General features: G+C 39.8%; 1 protein-coding gene and 2 non-coding genes across 3 annotated transcripts in view; 2 read left to right on the forward strand and 1 right to left on the reverse strand.

Annotated features, from left to right (window-relative positions):
• Positions 1-1,486: 1,486 nt before the first annotated feature.
• The window catches only part of NETO2 (neuropilin and tolloid like 2), a 79,836-nt gene continuing 60,836 nt past the window's right edge, over positions 1,487-20,486 (reverse strand). The window contains exons 8-9 of the mRNA XM_014585003.2: positions 4,487-4,600; positions 1,487-2,909 (exon numbers count right to left, since the gene is read on the reverse strand). Of these exons, the coding sequence (XP_014440489.1) occupies positions 2,329-2,909; positions 4,487-4,600 (695 nt within the window). The 3' untranslated portion in view covers positions 1,487-2,328. The remainder of the gene's footprint in view (positions 2,910-4,486; positions 4,601-20,486) is intronic.
• LOC114006509 (small nucleolar RNA U13) lies at positions 10,585-10,686 on the forward strand. Its single transcript, XR_003548212.1, has one exon. It is a non-coding gene; the product is annotated as a small nucleolar RNA U13 (small nucleolar RNA).
• On the forward strand, positions 13,482-13,583 carry LOC114006510 (small nucleolar RNA U13). Its single transcript, XR_003548213.1, has one exon. It is a non-coding gene; the product is annotated as a small nucleolar RNA U13 (small nucleolar RNA).

A 20,486-nucleotide genomic window follows, 5' to 3' on the forward strand; every position in this document is an offset into this window, starting at 1 on the left:
TAACCACCATGCCCCGCCAGTCCCCCAATTTGTATTTTAGTTTTAAAATAATTATTTTATTTAACCTTACTTATTTACTTTTAAAATTTGACCAGAGAGGGGGAGAGAGAGAAAGTGAGAAAGCAAGCTGCCAGGTCCAGGACTCAAACCGCGGTCAGTCATGTGGTAGTCCCGCGTCTTTAACTACCATGCCACCTGCGAGCCCCAGCTAAGTTGTATTTTTAAAACATAAAACGCTGTAAATCGTGAATATACTAAGGGTAAGTTTTTCTATCTCCTGAATATTATGTAGTTCTTTAAAAAAAAAAAATGTAATATGAGAAATCTATTTTGAGGCACTATTACATATGTAAATCATATTTAAGGTCACTGTTTTCACTAATCTGAGAGTACATATCTAAGTAATATTTAAAAGAGTTAATGAAATCTAGTGAAAGTTCAACTTTTCATTTCATTGAGAACTTACTACACATAATACAGAAAATGAGAATTTACCTCTTTTTTTGGAGAGAGAGACTTTTGTTATAGGGTGCATACACTGGCTGGAGACAGAGGCAGAAAGTGAGAAATCATCCCCCCAGAGGCATGGCCACACTGCAATCCCTTCTTCTCTATTCTCCTCTTGGGATTTTGGGTGCGCACACGTGCCTAGCCTGGGTTTCAGGCTGCTAGGTCTGGGACTCGAACCATGGTCAACTACCTGGGAGTTAAGCAATGTAACCATTATGCAATCTGCTGGTCCTGAGAATTTACCTCTTTTAAACGGCATGTTTGTATTAATTATACTTCAATGAATGGATTCCTTTCTATACATTTCTTAAGATCTAAAATTTCAGTGCCATAAATAACATGATTAAAGGATCATGTCGTAATGTATATTTTAATGTAGGAGCTGGTGTAGTAATTTAGAGCAATAAATATCACACAGTGAAAAATTTATCACAAACTAAATACAGTAACAAAAAGAAAGAAAAAGCTTATGTACACATTACTGAGGTCTTCACAATAAATTATAGTGTACAGTTCCATCACAGCGTATTTGTATACAAAGCTGGTAATGTGAACACTGAAAGGAATCTCTTATGTAAGTCTTTAATCTTGATTTAATAAAGTTTATACAGTATCAAATAATATCAAAAGTCTAAAAAAACACAATGAGTTTTTATATCATGTTTATAAATTATTGTTTCATATACCATAAAAAAAATAAGGTCAAAAGTGCAGTTAAAAAAAAAAAGTGGAATTGTTATTTTTTATAAGAGCTAGAAAAATGTACTGTCCCAAGTAAGAAGCAATCTAAAGGCTTATACAGTTTCTCAGAAATTTCCCTTTAAATGCTCATCAATCTTGGTTACTATATATCTTAACATAAACCAGTACAAAGGGAGCTAAATAATCTTTAAAAAAAATAATAGGAAACAGCTCTGGTGATGAGAACTATTGCAAATAAACATAATTACAGGCCTCCCCAAGACTAATGACTCTGTTTACTGGGTTGAACAGGCTGTCACAGAATGTGACCAAATTTGTGAAGTTTCAAAAGCTTGCAGTCAGATTTTGTCTTTCTCAAATTTTTAGTCGTATCTGGCAACACATGCCGGAATTGTGAAATTTTCTAGGACAATATAACTATGATATAATATGATTCAAAGGTGATAAATCATATCTACTACTTCTCAGAGAAAATAATGACTACGCATCCAGTAATTAAAAGACAGAAGTATAGAGATTAGTCAAGAAGAAACAGATGGATGAAGTATAATTGTCTTAATTGGCACTTATCACAGTAACAAGCTATATTTGGACAAATTTAAGAATGCCTATATTGAAGTATATGGTATATTAACCATTTATATTTATGTAAGAAACTGAGATGGTAAAATTACAGGCTTAAAAAACAAATGAAGAGAAAAAATGTAAAGGAATGTAAAGAAAAATCTTCCAAAATTTTTAAAGTTTATTGTGGGACCAAGATACTGACAGAGCTTTCTTAGTCAGGAACAGTGTTTCTGCTGCTAAAACTGATAGGCAGCCTGGGCCTGGCTAAATGTAATCACTTCCCCTCTTCAACTGCTATCTAACTGGTGGTGTGACACCAGGCCTCAGATGATTATGATTTTTTTCCCCTCACCAAATATAAGTTACTTGGTTGGCTTAACATACATAAGACTGCCTGAGATAACAAAAATGTCACTATGACAATAGGTTATTAGTAAGTAAAGGTCTTCCTAATTTGGATAGGAGAAAAGGGTTGGCTGCTGGAAATGATATGGGTGCTCTGTGGGCTATATACGGACGCACTGAATAATTAATGTCACCTTTAGTAGATTAGAAGTCGATGGATATGGATGCTTGTGCAGAATCTTCTCGCCCCCTGACGTAAATTTCACAGGGAATCTCCTCCATCACTCTGTCTTCTAGGGCCTGTTCAGGGCACTCATGGGCCTGTTTGAAAGTGTAGCTACTTTTTTTGAAGGTGCTATTAAATGTCTTCATTGGCTGTGGCTGTGCAAAATCGTTTCGGAAAGGAAGTTCCATGGAACTGAGGTTGGTCCTGCTTTGTTTGACGCTAGATGCTTGTGACCCACAGTGATGGTCATGAATGCACCGGGAGGCAGAGGAGGAGCGCCGCATCTTCTGATAGTTGTCTAGCTCTTCTGACAAGTCTGCCAGGTCTGCAGAAATCTCCTTGTCCCTTAGTGAAAACAGCTCATAATGAGGAGGATCAAACACTTCTTGGAACCCAGTTTTATTAAAAGCAGTTTTGCAAGCCATGACCTTTTTTCGAGGCTGCTTCACTTGTACTAAAATAGAAATAATGAGAAGGACCAAGACAATCCCTGATGTAATGCCAATAATTGTTCCATGAGTTTTAGTGATTTGTTCAAATAGTCCTGCTTTTTTCTTTTCTGTAGAAAGAGAAAGAGACATTGAAGAGTTCAAAATTCATTAGTATGAGTTCTGGCACAATTGGTAAGGTATTTTTAGGTACAGCAGAGTACTTGGGTCAAATAAACCTTATGCAATACAGTTTAAATCTAGGTTGTTAAACAAATAAAATAATCCTCGTATGATTTCTGGTTAACGTAGCTGATCACAGTACAGCTAGAATACAAAAAAGATAAAACTAGTTATTCCTTCGCTCAGAAGACATGCGCATGCTTACCATCTGCAAGTCACACTGAATGCATACGTATAGAAAATGCCAAAATACTCTTATTAGACGAAGTTCAGCTTTCTGCTCCACAATAGATTTGGCCAACTGCCATGTTTAAGTCTATCCACAATATTTCTACTGACAGCTACCAGGAAAGGAGAACTAACATGATCAGATGAACCTACCCACGTATTTTATCATGGTCTACCGTTTTTAAATGATTACCTAGAATACTCCATATCAAGTACTTAAAGCAGCCATATCAGATTCCAGCTACTTCTCACTTAATGACCTATCTACTTAGACTTAGCGCCAGTTCTCCAGTGTGTGGAATCCCCTTCCTCCTTCTTTATCTCTTTCCCCCAGTTGGTTAGTATTCACTACATAAAGCGTTTGTAATCACGCAGACTCCATATTTGGTTTATAAATTTGTACTTTATTGTGTACCCATAGTAGTATTCAGAATAAATAAAAGTGATTACACTCGATTTATATTATTGTGTTGTGTATCTTGTCGTTTTCTGATGCTTACCTAATGTATGCTTTGTGTATAGACAGATTACATTATTAGTGTAGTGTCATATGGTATCTATTTAGAAATATGTACCCTGTGGCGCCATGAGACACCACAAAACACCTGCCTTTCAGCTCCTTGCTCAATTTGCTTAACTTCCTAGTCGTAGGACAGAATTCAGTCATTAGGTGAGTAGTACCTGTACATTATCTTTTCATAGTAACATAGTTATTAAATTTTTGAGGATAACAGAGACAATGTCACAACCTACCTACCAATTATTCAAAGTTATCAAAAGCCATATTTACTTTTTAGAGACTATTATGGAAAGAGTATAAGAAATTCTATAAAATAAAAGCAGTTTTTATTATAGGTCTGCTTTTACATTGTAAACTTGGATCCATAATTGATTTCTATTAAGACTCTTTCAATATAATTTTTAAAAGAATATTCTAGGTTACCCTCTCAATTATTCTGAGAACTAAATGATGTCTCTTTATAATGCAAATTATGAACTTTGACCACAATAAGAAAGTAAATTAAGGGTGAGAAATATCAGGATGTACTTTTCAACAACTTAAGGTAAAAAACACGATGTGTAAATAAAAAATACTTTTGTTGAGAATCAGTATTTTTGTTTTTCCACATCCCAGAGGTCTATGATCCATTTAAAGGAAGATTTATCTTCCATTTCTTTGATTTTGCCAAAGCAGCTAGGTTAAGCACAGCTGTGGAAAAGGACATTTTAAGTCTTTTTTAATGAAAGGCAATAGCCAGTGTTTTCTCAAAAAGGCTGACTTTTGCATTGGACTCACCTTTACAGTGATTTTCGTCCCATGGGTATGCACAGTTTTGAACACCATTACAGACTAAAGAATTATTGATGCACATGTTGCTGTGGCAAAAGAAAGTGCTGCCTGTGCAGGGAGCTGGAGGGAAAAACAAAACAAAACAATTACATCGCTATGAACAGAGACGTAAAGACGATGAATCCATCTTGACCTATTTGGCACTTATGAATCTGACATTGAAAGAGTAATTTCTTATCTCAGAGGCTTTTCCATGAATACAATTTGTATGACACAACAGTAAGACTGAAAGGTCAATATTCTTTGATGCTGGCTCGTACAAACTTTTTCTCACACTGGGCACCAAAATGTCATTTTTATGTTTAACTTATCATTATTGTTTATTTTGTGAGAGGGTATGTACACGCACCAGAGAGAGAAGGAAAGGAAGAAAGCACCACCCGATGGGATGGGATGTGATCATGCCACAACCCCTTGTCTTTCATTTCTCCCTCCTGTCAGGTTTTTGGGCACACATGCCCAGCGTGTTCCTCAAGCTGTCAGGGCCAGGATTTTTACTGCATGGTTGGCCATGTGAGATCTGGCTCTCTTTACCATCAGGCCACAAGGTTAGACCCCGAAATGTCTTTTTTTGTTTGGAGAGGTTTTTGCTATAGGGTACGTGTGCTTGTCAAAGACAGAGAGAGATGGAGAGACAGAAAGTGAGAAATCACCCCCCAGGGGATGGCTACACCGCAATCCCTTCTCCTCCATTCTCCTCTCAGGATCTTGGGCACATACGCACACGTCTGGTGTGAGATTAAGCCACTGAGTCCGGGACTTGAACCGTGGTTGACTACATGGGAGTCCAGCGACATAGCCATTACACCAACTGCTGGTCCCCCAAATGTCGTTGTTAATGTAACGATGTTATGAATGTACTTCTCATGGATCTTATGGAACTAGAAAGTAGTATGGTATTTTTTTTTAGTCTTTTAAAAAACCTTGAAAAGACAGTGTTGGTGAGCATATGAAGACACTGGAACCCTATTGCATTGGAGGTGGGAATGGAAGGGTCTAGCAACTATGAAACCTGTTTCCCTTTAAAAGTTAAGTGCCACAATACTACTTTTAGGTCTATGTCCAAAAGAAATGAAAGCAGAAAGTCAAACAGATACTTGCAAATCAATGCTCACAGCAACATTATTCACAATAGTCAAAGGTGGAAACAACTGAAATGCTTATAAATGGACAAATGATTAAATAAAACGCAGTATATATATGAAGAGGGAACATTATTCAGTAATAAAAAGAAATTCTGGGCAGGCCTAGTGGTTAAGGAAGATGGATCCCACATGGCTGATGAGTTTGAACCCCAGCCCTGGTGGCTTGAAAAACACACAAGGTGCTTGTGCATGCACGCCTAGAATCTATTCCAGTGAGTTGGAGAATGAAAAAATAGATTGTGGTGTGATCACATCCTATTGGAGAGAGTTTTCTCTCTCTCCCTCCCTGTGTTTCTCCATCTCTCTGGTGAGCAGAAGCACCATCTGGCAATAATACAAGGTGGGTGAAGCTTAAAAACATGCTTAAGTGAAATATGAAATATTCGCTTAGCATAATTGCTGTATGACAAATATTGTGCAACTCCACTTTTTTGAGCTCCCTAGCAGAGGCCAGTTCATAGAGACAGAAAGGAGAACAGGAGTCTCCAGGAGCTGGAGCAAAAGTGTGTAATGTGCACAGTTTCAATTTGGAATGGTGAAAATGTTCTGGAGATGGACAGCAGTGATGATTCCTCAACACTGAATGTGTGTAATGCCACTAAACTGTACAAATGAAGATGGTTAAAATCATAATTTTATTTTATTTCCAGGGGGCCTATGTGCTCACTAGGGGGAGAGAGAGAGAGAGAGAGAGAGAGAGAGAGAGAGAGGGAGAAAGGAGAGAGAAAGAACCCTCCAAGGGGCATGGTCATGTTGCAATCAAGTTTCCTTCATTTCTCCATCATACAGGATTTGGGGCATGCACACACATGCCTGGTGTTTTGCAAGCCACTGGGGCTGGAATCTGAACCACGGTTAGACATGTGGAATCTGGCTTCCTATGCATAACACTTAAGCCCTATGCTATGGGGCCAACCCATTAAAATGGTAATTTTTAGGGCCAACTTGTGGCCTTGTGGTTAGGGTGACTGCATCCCACATGACCAACTGTGCAGTTTGAGTCTCGGACCTGGGGGCTTAAAAAATACTCCAGACATGTTAAGCGTATGCCTAAAATCCCAAACAGGAGGGAGAGATGGAGAAGGGACTGTGATGTGACCATGAGCATGGGGGATGTCTTTTCGCTTTCTCTCTCTCTCCAACTAGTACATGCAACCTCTAGCTAATTAAAAAAAAAAAGTACATTTTTAAAAAGATTTTTCTTTTTTGCTATAGGGTGCATGTGCTCGCCAGAAAGTGAGAAATCACCCCCCAGGGGGGATGGGCATGCCACAATCCCTTCTCCTCCATTCTCCTCTCAGGATCTTGGGCACGCAAGCACACATGCCCAGCGTGAGTTTAAGCCACCGGGTCTGGGACTCAAACCATAGTCAACTACATGGGAGTCCAGTGACATAGCCATTACACCATCTGCTGGTCCCTGTTATGTACATACATTTTACCACAATAAAAAAAGGGGAAAAATCCAATCTTCTGAAGTTCAGAAATTATTATATTTTTAGTTTGCCCTAGAGTATGTGCACTCTTGAGAGAGAGAAAAAGAGACAGACAGAGAGACAGAGAAAATGTGAGAAATCACTCCCCAGAGAGGATGGTAACATCGCAATCCCTTCTCCTCTCGGAATTTTGGCCAGGCACACACATGTGCCTGGTGTGGTTCTCTAGCTGCCAGGTCCAGGACTTAATCACTGAGTTGGCCATATGGGATCCGGCCACCTTAACCTCCATGCCAACTGCTGGCCTCCTAGAAAACATTATTTTAAAATAAAGGTATATGGACTATATATACCATGTAATTTCATATTCTGTTTAAGTTGTTCTTTTAGTCTAAAATGCTTCTGTTTTCTTTCCTGGTGACCACTGACATTTTTCAAGATCATCTCAGATGTCACACACCCAGTGAAAAGCTCTCAATTCTCCTATGTGGCTAATTGCTCCTGTGTGTTTCTTTTTTCCTTTCCTTCTTTTTTTGGAGAGGTTTTTGCTATAGGTCACGTGAGCTCGCCAGAAAGACAGAGAGAGACAAAGAGACAGAAAGCAAGAAATCACTCCCCAGGGGGGATGGTCATGCCATAATCCCTTCCCCTCCATTCTCCTCTCAGGATTTTGGGCACACATGCACATGCACCCAGCGTGAATGTAAGTCACCGGATCCGGGACTCAAATCATGGTCGACTACATGGGAGTCCAGCAACATAGCCATTAAGTCAACTGCTGGTCCCAACTCCTGTGTGTTGTCATACTCCATATACTTCTCTGTCTGGCACTTTTCCTTATATAAGTAAGCATTTGTTACACTGTATTATGATTTAATGTGCTTACTTGTGTTAGGAAATAAAGTCCTAGATCAGAGACAGAAGTCCAACAGACCAGTATAAAACATTTAAGTGTAGACACACAAAAAGGGCCAGCCCTTCTTGGCGTGGTGGTTGGGATGGCTAGATCCTACACGGCCAACTGTGCAGTTTGAGTCTCAGACCCAGTGGCTCAAAAAACATGCTGGATGTGTGTGTGCATGCCTGAAATCCTGAAAGTAGGGAAAAGAGAAAGGACTGCAGTGTGACCATTCTACAAGGGGATGCTTTCTCTCACCCTTTCCCTCTAGCTAGCATACCACTGTCTGGCAAATTATGAAAGAAAAAAGACACAGAATAAAATCTAAGTCCAGAAGTGAGATAGCTTTGGGTCAGCCCTGTCATGCAGAGGTTAAGTGCTGTGCCCTGGGAGCCAGATCTCACAGAGCTGGTCCAAATGCTGGCCCCAGCAGCTTGAAAAACATGACAGGCACATGTGTGTATCCATGCCCCAAATCCTGAGGGGATGAAAAAATGGAGGAAAACAGACTGCAGCATGACTACATCCCATTGGGGGGTGTTTTCTCTCTCTCTTCTCTTACTATTGTAATACAAGTCTATTGTAAGTGCACTCAAGTAATAATAATAATAATAATAATAAAAAGTGAGGTAGTTTATTATTTTTCTCTTGTTAAACTAGATTTTGGAGGTATGACAGAAGTTTATAGAACTAAACTAACCATTTTGACTTCTAAAATTATAATTGCACTAAAATTTTAAATTAAAATTTAGGCCGGGATTAGCCTAATGAATTTATATGTTTGATTTTCAGAAAATATGTGCTATATCAATGAAGGAAGATTGACTATTGCTCTGTATTATACTGACATACCTCAGATATTTTCTTTGATTGACTGTGTGGCATTTTAGGCAGGACTTTTTTATTACTGTTTTTCAATTTGCTACAGGGCATGCATGCAAACCAGAGACAGCGTGTGCATGTGAGAGAGGGAAAGTGAGAAACCACCCCCTAGCAGGGTAGGGCCAGGCGGCAATCCCTCCTCCACTCTCCTCTCAGAATTTTGGGTACCCACGCACACGTGTATGGCGTGTTTTTTAAGCTGCCAAGTCCAGGACTAGTACTGTAGAGCTGGCCACGTGGGACCCAGATCCTTAACCACCATACCACCTGCTGGTCCTATATTAAACTTTTAAGCTTGCTTACTTGCTGCATACTTAACCACTGCAGTTCTAGTACAATAATCCCTATGTGGCTTTTATGAGTAAAGAGCTCAAAACAGCTAACAACTATGAATAACTTGGGAAATAGTACTGAACAGCAGAAAGTGGGAGAAGCAATGGACTAGTGATTACAAATTGTTTCTGTTACTGGTTCATCCGTAGACTTAAAGATCTTAAACTTCCCTGGGTCTAAGCTTCCATTTAAAAATGAATGGGGTGGGGGACCAGCAGTTAGCGTAATGGCTATGTCGCTGGACTCCCACGTAGTCGACCGTGGTTCACGTCCTGGACCTGGTGGCTTAAAACTCATGCCGGGTGCATGTGTGTGCGTGCCCACGATCCTGAGAGGAGAACAGAGGAGAAGGGGTTGGGCGTGGTCATCCCCCCTGAGGGGTGATTTCTCGCTTTCTGTCTCTCTGTCTCTCTCTCTCTGTCTGGCGAGTGCATGCGCCCTATAGCAAAAACCTCTCCAAAAAAAAAGAGAAAAGAATGGGGTGGAGTGCAGAATATGCCAGTGGTTCTAAAAAATGCCGAGACTATAAAATAGTGGTCTCAATCATGCTGATACTATTTTTAATATTGGTGCAAAAAATGCATATAATTAACAAGTTATATTATTATTCAGAAACTATGAACTTGTCAAAGTAGTATCATTTAGACTATTAAAATAAGTTAGATCATTTTTTTTTTAAAAGTCTTGATGGTGGGCAGTTGGAGTAATGGCGATGTCGCTGGACTCCCACGTAGTCAACCGCGGTTCGAGTCCTGGACCCAGTGGCTTAAAACTCATGCAGGGCGTGTGCGTGCGTGCCCAAGATCCCAAGAGGAGAATGGAGGAGAAGGGATTGCGGCGTGGCCATCCCCCCAGGGGGTAATTTCTTGCTTTCTGTCTCTCTGGCGAGTGCATATGCCCTATAGCAAAAACCTCTAAAAAAAATAATTAAAAGTCTTGATGGTTTCAAAGTTCATTGTAAAAACAAGAACAATAGATAGCAGTCACATAAATAAGCCATACATGGAGATCAAGAAAGTTAATAAAGATGTACCTTACCTTATTCCTACATACTGGAGTACTGTTTTTATTTAAATGCTATACCATAATTCTATTACATACACTATATTATATGTGGTACTCTAAGTCTACTGCCTATTTTATCTAGTTCACTAATGGGAATGCTGGGAAGATAAGCTATTTTCAAGAGGAGCTGATGATGCGCAAATGAACATCACTGTGGCTCCCTTGTATTCTGATTTCCTAAGTCAAACTATCAATGGTTTTTAAAGTTTATCCACATGTTATTATGTGACTGCATTTTGATGGCTCTCTCCAACTTCAAAGGTAGCCTGCAAGACAAGTTTTTTGATCCTTTCTTGGTTCCTGAGTATGATGATTGGGTTTTCACGCTATTGTGTGGAATGTGCCTGGCTTGAATCTTGTTACCACGCGGCACATTACTGTCTGTCATGAAGAAAAAGGAAGACAGGCTTTCTGCTCTGTGTTTCTCATTAATTGAACAGTGAGGGCAAAATGTCCACAGTTTTTAATTACAGATTCTGTACAAGTGCACTCGATATTATTTAAAGCAATTTGAATATAGTGAAAATTGTCAGGTTTTGTTTTGTAGAAATGTGAATTGTATTCAAAATTACAAATACATTAGGCTTTATGGCTTTTCACTGAATAAGCATGGCTGGTTAAAAAAACGACATACTTTAAAGCTTAAAAAAAAAAAAAGAGACTGACTGTCTTTATGAGACAAACAGCAAAAATAGCGCCAGTTATAAACTGCTCTTTACTTAAAGTCTAAACACTCTCTCCTTCCCACCTTAACACATTCCTGGATCATGGTGCAGGAAAGAAGGGGAGGGCTAAGATTTCCACTCCCCGCTATATTTAACTATATGTGGCAATGACGCTGAAAGATGGTCTGTCCTTCAGCCAAGCCCACAGGGGGGCCCACAGGCAGTACGTCATTAAAAAATCACATTATGGATTTATTCTAACAAAAATATCTTCTGCTGCTTTCACAGTTATAGTCTTAGAAATAATTTTCCTAAAACCATATCCTTTCTTAAAGAAGGTCTCTATTAGAATTCAGTGCCTGGAAGAAGTCAAACATCCTGATTGCTATTCTAAATCATCTGTTTGAGTCAAGTTATACTATTTTAGTCACATCTGCAACCTACAATGGGCAGGCATGCAGTGAATCTCCCATGGAGAATTAGCCTGCTTACAGAAAGATCTTCCGTCTCTTACTATTGTAATACAAGTCTATTGTAAGTGCACTCAAGTAATAATAATAATAATAATAATAAAAAGTGAGGCAGTTTATTATTTTTCTCTTGTTAAACTAGATTTTGGAGGTATGACAGAAGTTTATAGAACTAAACTAACCATTTTGACTTCTAAAATTATAATTGCACTAAAATTTTAAATTAAAATTTAGGCCGGGATTAGCCTAATGAATTTATATGTTTGATTTTCAGAAAATATGTGCTATATCAATGAAGGAAGATTGACTATTGCTCTGTATTATACTGACATACCTCAGATATTTTCTTTGATTGACTGTGTGGCATTTTAGGCAGGACTTTTTTATTACTGTTTTTCAATTTGCTACAGGGCATGCATGCAAACCAGAGACAGCGTGTGCATGTGAGAGAGGGAAAGTGAGAAACCACCCCCTAGCAGGGTAGGGCCAGGCGGCAATCCCTCCTCCACTCTCCTCTCAGAATTTTGGGTACCCACGCACACGTGTATGGCGTGTTTTTTAAGCTGCCAAGTCCAGGACTAGTACTGTAGAGCTGGCCACGTGGGACCCAGATCCTTAACCACCATACCACCTGCTGGTCCTATATTAAACTTTTAAGCTTGCTTACTTGCTGCATACTTAACCACTGCAGTTCTAGTACAATAATCCCTATGTGGCTTTTATGAGTAAAGAGCTCAAAACAGCTAACAACTATGAATAACTTGGGAAATAGTACTGAACAGCAGAAAGTGGGAGAAGCAATGGACTAGTGATTACAAATTGTTTCTGTTACTGGTTCATCCGTAGACTTAAAGATCTTAAACTTCCCTGGGTCTAAGCTTCCATTTAAAAATGAATGGGGTGGGGGACCAGCAGTTAGCGTAATGGCTATGTCGCTGGACTCCCACGTAGTCGACCGTGGTTCACGTCCTGGACCTGGTGGCTTAAAACTCATGCCGGGTGCATGTGTGTGCGTGCCCACGATCCTGAGAGGAGAACAGAGGAGAAGGGGTTGGGCGTGGTCATCCCCCCTGAGGGGTGATTTCTCGCTTTCTGTCTCTCTGTCTCTCTCTCTCTGTCTGGCGAGTGCATGCGCCCTATAGCAAAAACCTCTCCAAAAAAAAAGAGAAAAGAATGGGGTGGAGTGCAGAATATGCCAGTGGTTCTAAAAAATGCCGAGACTATAAAATAGTGGTCTCAATCATGCTGATACTATTTTTAATATTGGTGCAAAAAATGCATATAATTAACAAGTTATATTATTATTCAGAAACTATGAACTTGTCAAAGTAGTATCATTTAGACTATTAAAATAAGTTAGATCATTTTTTTTTTAAAAGTCTTGATGGTGGGCAGTTGGAGTAATGGCGATGTCGCTGGACTCCCACGTAGTCAACCGCGGTTCGAGTCCTGGACCCAGTGGCTTAAAACTCATGCAGGGCGTGTGCGTGCGTGCCCAAGATCCCAAGAGGAGAATGGAGGAGAAGGGATTGCGGCGTGGCCATCCCCCCAGGGGGTAATTTCTTGCTTTCTGTCTCTCTGGCGAGTGCATATGCCCTATAGCAAAAACCTCTAAAAAAAATAATTAAAAGTCTTGATGGTTTCAAAGTTCATTGTAAAAACAAGAACAATAGATAGCAGTCACATAAATAAGCCATACATGGAGATCAAGAAAGTTAATAAAGATGTACCTTACCTTATTCCTACATACTGGAGTACTGTTTTTATTTAAATGCTATACCATAATTCTATTACATACACTATATTATATGTGGTACTCTAAGTCTACTGCCTATTTTATCTAGTTCACTAATGGGAATGCTGGGAAGATAAGCTATTTTCAAGAGGAGCTGATGATGCGCAAATGAACATCACTGTGGCTCCCTTGTATTCTGATTTCCTAAGTCAAACTATCAATGGTTTTTAAAGTTTATCCACATGTTATTATGTGACTGCATTTTGATGGCTCTCTCCAACTTCAAAGGTAGCCTGCAAGACAAGTTTTTTGATCCTTTCTTGGTTCCTGAGTATGATGATTGGGTTTTCACGCTATTGTGTGGAATGTGCCTGGCTTGAATCTTGTTACCACGCGGCACATTACTGTCTGTCATGAAGAAAAAGGAAGACAGGCTTTCTGCTCTGTGTTTCTCATTAATTGAACAGTGAGGGCAAAATGTCCACAGTTTTTAATTACAGATTCTGTACAAGTGCACTCGATATTATTTAAAGCAATTTGAATATAGTGAAAATTGTCAGGTTTTGTTTTGTAGAAATGTGAATTGTATTCAAAATTACAAATACATTAGGCTTTATGGCTTTTCACTGAATAAGCATGGCTGGTTAAAAAAACGACATACTTTAAAGCTTAAAAAAAAAAAAAGAGACTGACTGTCTTTATGAGACAAACAGCAAAAATAGCGCCAGTTATAAACTGCTCTTTACTTAAAGTCTAAACACTCTCTCCTTCCCACCTTAACACATTCCTGGATCATGGTGCAGGAAAGAAGGGGAGGGCTAAGATTTCCACTCCCCGCTATATTTAACTATATGTGGCAATGACGCTGAAAGATGGTCTGTCCTTCAGCCAAGCCCACAGGGGGGCCCACAGGCAGTACGTCATTAAAAAATCACATTATGGATTTATTCTAACAAAAATATCTTCTGCTGCTTTCACAGTTATAGTCTTAGAAATAATTTTCCTAAAACCATATCCTTTCTTAAAGAAGGTCTCTATTAGAATTCAGTGCCTGGAAGAAGTCAAACATCCTGATTGCTATTCTAAATCATCTGTTTGAGTCAAGTTATACTATTTTAGTCACATCTGCAACCTACAATGGGCAGGCATGCAGTGAATCTCCCATGGAGAATTAGCCTGCTTACAGAAAGATCTTCCGAAATATTGATTATTTTCACGGATGAATACATGACAATTACAAATCATTAAAAGCTTAGAGAATAACGAAAAGAATAGTTCAAGAATTTGAATGAATGATAAATATGTAAAATGTATTGTCTTGAGCTCTGGTACTGGGCTCTGACATGTGCTTATCAAATGGAGATTTTCCTTTTTTTTTTTTACGTTTTTTTCTTTTTGTTGGAGCGATTTTTGCTATAGGGTACGTGGGCTCTCCAGACAGATAGAGACAGAGAGACAGAAAGTGAGAAATCACCCCCCGGGGGAGATGGCCATGCCACAGTCCCTTCTCCTCCATTCTCCTCTCAGGATCTTGGGCACGCACACACATGCGCCCGCGTGAGTTTTAAGCCACCGGGTCCGGGAAACAAACCGCGGTTGACTACATGGGAGTCCAGCGACATAGCCATTACGCTAACTGCTGGTACCTTTTTTTTTTTTTTCCATAATGTGTGTGCACTTGCCAGAGAGAGAGAGTGAGAGGGAAAATGAGAAATCACCCCCTCCCCCAGGGATAATGGCTATGCCGCAATCCCTTCTCCTCCTGGGATTTTGGGCAAGTATGCACGTGCCCAGTGTGATTTTCAAGCTGCCAGGTCCAGGACTCGAGCAGCGGTCAGCCACCTGGGAGTCCAGCACCTTAACTACCGCACCACCTGCTGGCCCCTCAAATGGAGTTTTTCAAACTGGAAAATTAGTACACGAAAGGCAGAGGGGGCTTTTATGACCAGCAGATCCCAACAAAAACCTTAGGTATTGAGTCTCTGATGTGCTTCTCTGGGCAGAACCACTGTATGCATGCTGGAGAAACAGGCTTAGAATGTTCCTCTAGGAAGGGAGAGGACATAAGGAAGCCTGTGCAAGGGTCCTTCCAGACCAATGGTCTTTTTCTGGTGCCAATCCTAGCAAGCATCCTTTCACAGTGTCAATCTTGGCGGTGTACACACTGGGTTCCGAGAGCTCTTCTAGCACATCACCTAACACATAGATGATGTTGGGGAACCCTAAACCACTATCCAAAATAGTCTGACTTTAACATGGCATTAGTATAAATATAGTTTAACCCTTTCTTTCATACTGAGTCTCTGAAATGCGGGACGTATTTTTTTTTATATTTACAGCACATATCATTATGAGTGCTCAGTAGCTAACAGTGGCTGATGGATACTGTATCACACAGCGCGGATACAGATGACGGGAACAAATAAACCTTAACCAGGAAGAAGGTGAAAAGGGTTTTCTTGTTAATCACGTCTTTGTACAAAAAGTGGATTTGTAATTATCTGAAACAATGAAATGGTCTTGCATAGTTTTTAAAATTTAAGTTAAAAAAGTTCTCAAATTTGGGACCAGCAGTTGGCATAATGGCTATGTCGCTGGACTCTCATATAGTCAGTCAATCGCAGTTTGAATCCCAGACCCGGTGGCTTAAGCTCATGCCGGGGGCGTGTGCGTGCGTGCCCAAGATCCCAAGAGGAGAATGGAGGAGAGGGGATTGCCGTGTGGCCATCCCCCCCTGGGGAGTGATTTCTCGCTTTCTGTCTCTCTCTGTCTTTCTGGCAAGTGCACGTGCCCTATAGCAAAAAAAACTCTCAAAAAAAAAAAAAAAAAGGTTCTCAAATTAAAAGTTAGAAACAAACTCAGGTTATACCCATCAAACCAGCAGCAGCAGCAGCAGCATGGCATACTCTGGCAAATGCCACTGCTGAGCCCTTGATATGTTCAAAGCAACTGGACACTTCCCCATTATCTGTCCAATTTCCATTTTTCCAAGTCAGTGAAACTCAAATTTTTATTTATTTACTTTTATTTTTGCTATAGGTCATATGTGCTCATGAGAAATTACTCCCTGCGGGAATGTCCTCGCTACAGTCGCTTCTCCTCTTGGGATTTTGGGCATGCACACCTGGGCACACATGTGCCTGGAGTGATTTTCAAGCCGTAGGGTCTGGGACTTGAACCATGGTCGATGATGTGGGAATCCAGCACCTTAACCACCACGCCACTTGCTGGTCCCAAGGCTCAAAATTTTAAGCACTTTGACTCATTCTCTCTTACCTTTCACTCCTGATTACTCACCAGATCTTGCTGACTCCATGCCCATAACTCTTCCTCATCCTCACTGTACTGTTTTGAGTCAGACCTTTATGAGTTTCCCACCATGACTAGGGAAGTACCCTCTTAAGTAGCTTCTGTACCTATCTAGAGCACAGTTCTGATCATGTTTTTGGTCGTAGAAAACTCAATTTCTATTTAGCCTTTAACTTAAAGGCCTTCATGTTCCATTGTTTTTAGCTTCTGGTATAGGAACATGCACTCAGAAAGAAACGTAAATAGAGGGAGAAAGTGAGAAATCTCCCTCCCCCTCCACAGGGGACACATACCCAATCTCTCCTCTACTCTCCTTCCAGTAGTCTGGGGGCACACAGACAAGCACTGGGTGTGATTTTCAAGCCGTCGGGTCCAGGGTTCAAACTGTGCAGTCGGACATATGGGATCTAGTGCCTTAACCTCCACACCACCTGCTATGCCCTGTTACAGTTTTAATCTGCTTTTCCTGACTCATTTCTTTTGGTTCTTTCCTCCACTATTTCTTGCAGCCCAAATTAGCTCTGGTTTAATGCCTTTGTTTATTCTACTGCTTCTCTTTGGGGTAAATACCTCAGGTAACATTTATTTCTACCTTCTAAAATATACCTCAAGGACAAACTCAAAGGACCTACACTGATGGACCTCGGTGAGCACACGTGCCCTATAGCAAAAATCTCTCTCTCAAAAAAATAAAAATAAAATAAAATAAAGGTCATATTCTTCATATAGAAGATGAATATGAGGAAAGGGGACCAGTGGAGGAGGCTAATCAGCCCTGCCCAAAGGTAAAGTTAAGGGACATTCAAAACCAAGTTAAGAAAAAAAAAATTGGTATTTTTAAAAGCAGATTTTTGTGAAAGCTAATATGATATGACTACACTTATGATAAGCAAAATAAGCCAAGTTATTAGGAAATACTGATATAATTTGAATTTCTAGAATTTTAGAAAGGCAAAGAAACAGAGCAGAACCAGTTTTTCTAGTGGGATCTATTCATCTGAATGATCAGGAATCCAAGGGAAGAATCCTAGAGTCTTCCAAGTTATTCCACTTTTAAGTGAGTCAGTTGTCTGTACATGAACTACAGCATCCTTTTATATGAAAAAGCTCCCACGTGCTCATCAAAGTAAATAATTTTACTTATTTATTTTGTTTTCGAGAGAGATTTTTGCTATAGGGTATGTGCACTCGTCTCTCTCAAAAAAATAAAAATAAAATAAAATAAAGGTCATATTCTTCATATAGAAGATGAATATGAGGAAAGGGGACCAGTGGAGGAGGCTAATCAGCCCTGCCCAAAGGTAAAGTTAAGGGACATTCAAAACCAAGTTAAGAAAAAAAAAATTGGTATTTTTAAAAGCAGATTTTTGTGAAAGCTAATATGATATGACTACACTTATGATAAGCAAAATAAGCCAAGTTATTAGGAAATACTGATATAATTTGAATTTCTAGAATTTTAGAAAGGCAAAGAAACAGAGCAGAACCAGTTTTTCTAGTGGGATCTATTCATCTGAATGATCAGGAATCCAAGGGAAGAATCCTAGAGTCTTCCAAGTTATTCCACTTTTAAGTGAGTCAGTTGTCTGTACATGAACTACAGCATCCTTTTATATGAAAAAGCTCCCACGTGCTCATCAAAGTAAATAATTTTACTTATTTATTTTGTTTTCGAGAGAGATTTTTGCTATAGGGTATGTGCACTCGCTAGAGACAGAAAGCAAGAAATCACCCCTCAGGGGGATGGCCACACCGCAATCCTTTCTCCTGCATTCTCCTCTCAGATTTTTGGGCATGCACATGTGCCTGGCATGAGTTACAAGCTGCTGGGTCCAGGACTTGAACCACAGTCAAATATGTGGGAGTTCAGTGATGTAACCATTATGCCATCTGCTGGCCCCCAAAATAAATTATTTTTAATTGCTAGAGAGCATGTGTGCTCTCCAAGAGAGAGGCAGAGAGAAAGCAAGCCCCAGATGGGTGTGGTCATGGTCACTCCTCCCTTTTTCCATCTTGTTGGGAAGTTTGAGCCAATGTGCGCATGCCCAGTTTATCTCAAGCTATGAGGGCCAGGATTCAAAATGTGGTTGGCCACATTAGAATCCAACATCCTTAAGCACTATGCTGTGTGGTTAGTCCAGTAAAAAGAACTATCTACAGAATACATATACAAAGAAATGAGAAGGGAATCAAAATTTGTCACTAGGGACCAGCAAATGATGTAATGGTTACATTGTTAGGTGCCCACATAGTCGACCATGGTTCGAGTCTCGGACCTGGTGGCTTAAAACTCATGCTGGGTATGTGCACGCGCACCCAAAATCCTAAGAGGAGAACAGAGGAGGGACTACAGCAAGGCCGTCCCTTCTGATGGATGATTTCTCTCTTTCCGTCGAATGTGTGTGCACCCAATAGCAAAAACTCTCCCTCTTGGGAACCAGCAGTTAGCGTAATGGCTATGTCGCTGGACTCCCACGTAGTCGACCGCAGTTCGCGTCTCGGACCCGGTGGCTTAAATCTCACGCCGGGCGTGTGTGCGTGCATGCTCAAGATCCCGAGAGGAGAATGGAGGAGAAGGGGTTGCAGCGTGACCATCCCCCCTCGGGGGTGATTTCTCACTTTCTGTCTCTATGTCTCTGTCTGTCTGGCGAGCGCACGCGCCCTATAGCAAAAAAAAACCAAAACAAAAACAAAAACCTCTCCAAAAAAAAAAAAAAAAAAACTCTCCCTCTTAAAAACAAAATTGTCACTAAAAAAAACACATACAAAACAGAAAACAAGACATTAATGGAAGAATGAAAAACTTTAAAGTATACAGAACAGTAAAATGGCAAAAGTCCTTCCTTATCAGTAATCAGTTTAAATGTAAATGGATTAAACTCTCCAATCAAAAAAAGATTGGTAGGGAGACAGCAAGTGGCATGGTGGTTAAGGTGCTGGATTCCCACATGGCCAACCACAGTTTGTGTCCTGGACCTAGCAGCTTGCTTTCTCGTCTTCCCTTTCTCCTCTCTCTCTCTCTTTCTCTGGTGAGCACAAGTGCTCTATAGCAAATTAAAATAATAATAACAAATAAAATTAAATAACTTTACATTTAATTTAAAATTAAATTAATAAAAAACTATTGGCAGAATACACTTAAAAATAAAATACAACTAGATGCTATCAGCAAAACATATGATTTAGATATAAAGATATAAAAAGGTTGAAAATGAAAGGATAAAAAATATTCCAGTTACTATAAAAGCTGAGGTATTCATACTAACCTCACACAAAAATAAGACTTTAAATCACAATTGTTTTAAGTGACAAAGGAGAACATGATATAATTATTAAAGGATTAATTCATCAAAAAGATATAACAATTAAAAACATGTGGACTAAAAATCAGAGCCCCAGAATATATAAAGTAAATGCTGACAGAATTGAAGGAATAAATACAGTTCTAAAATAATAGTTGGGGACTTCAATATCCCACTATTGACATTGGATAGAACAACCAGAAAGAAGATCGCTAAGAAAATAAAGGACGGGGGGACCAGCAGTTGGTGTAATGGCTGTGTCGCTGGACTCCCATGTATTTGACCGCGGTTCGAGTTCCGGATCCGGTGGCTTAAACTCACGCCGGATGCATGTGCGTGCATGCCCAAGATCCCAAGAGGAGAATGGAGAAGGGATTGATTGCAGTGTGGCCATTCCCCCTGGGGGGGAGGGGGTGATTTCTTGCTTTCTGTCTTTCTCTGTCTTTCTAGCAAGTGCATGTGTCCTATAGCAAAAACCTCTCCAAAAATAAATAAATAAGTAAAGGATGTGAACAATGTTAAAAACCAACTGGACTTAACAGACAAATACAGAAATTTCCACCTAACAACAGAATACACATTTTTCTCAAGTGCATACTGAACAGTCTTCAGGACAGGCCCTATGTTCAGTCACAAAAGTCTTAATAAATTTTAAAAGATTAATATCATACAAAATGTCTTTTTTTATCACAAGTAAATGAAACTA

This window comes from Tupaia chinensis, unplaced genomic scaffold (genome assembly GCF_000334495.1).
Source record: "Tupaia chinensis unplaced genomic scaffold, TupChi_1.0 Scaffold148557_1, whole genome shotgun sequence".
NCBI lineage: Eukaryota > Metazoa > Chordata > Mammalia > Scandentia > Tupaiidae > Tupaia > Tupaia belangeri.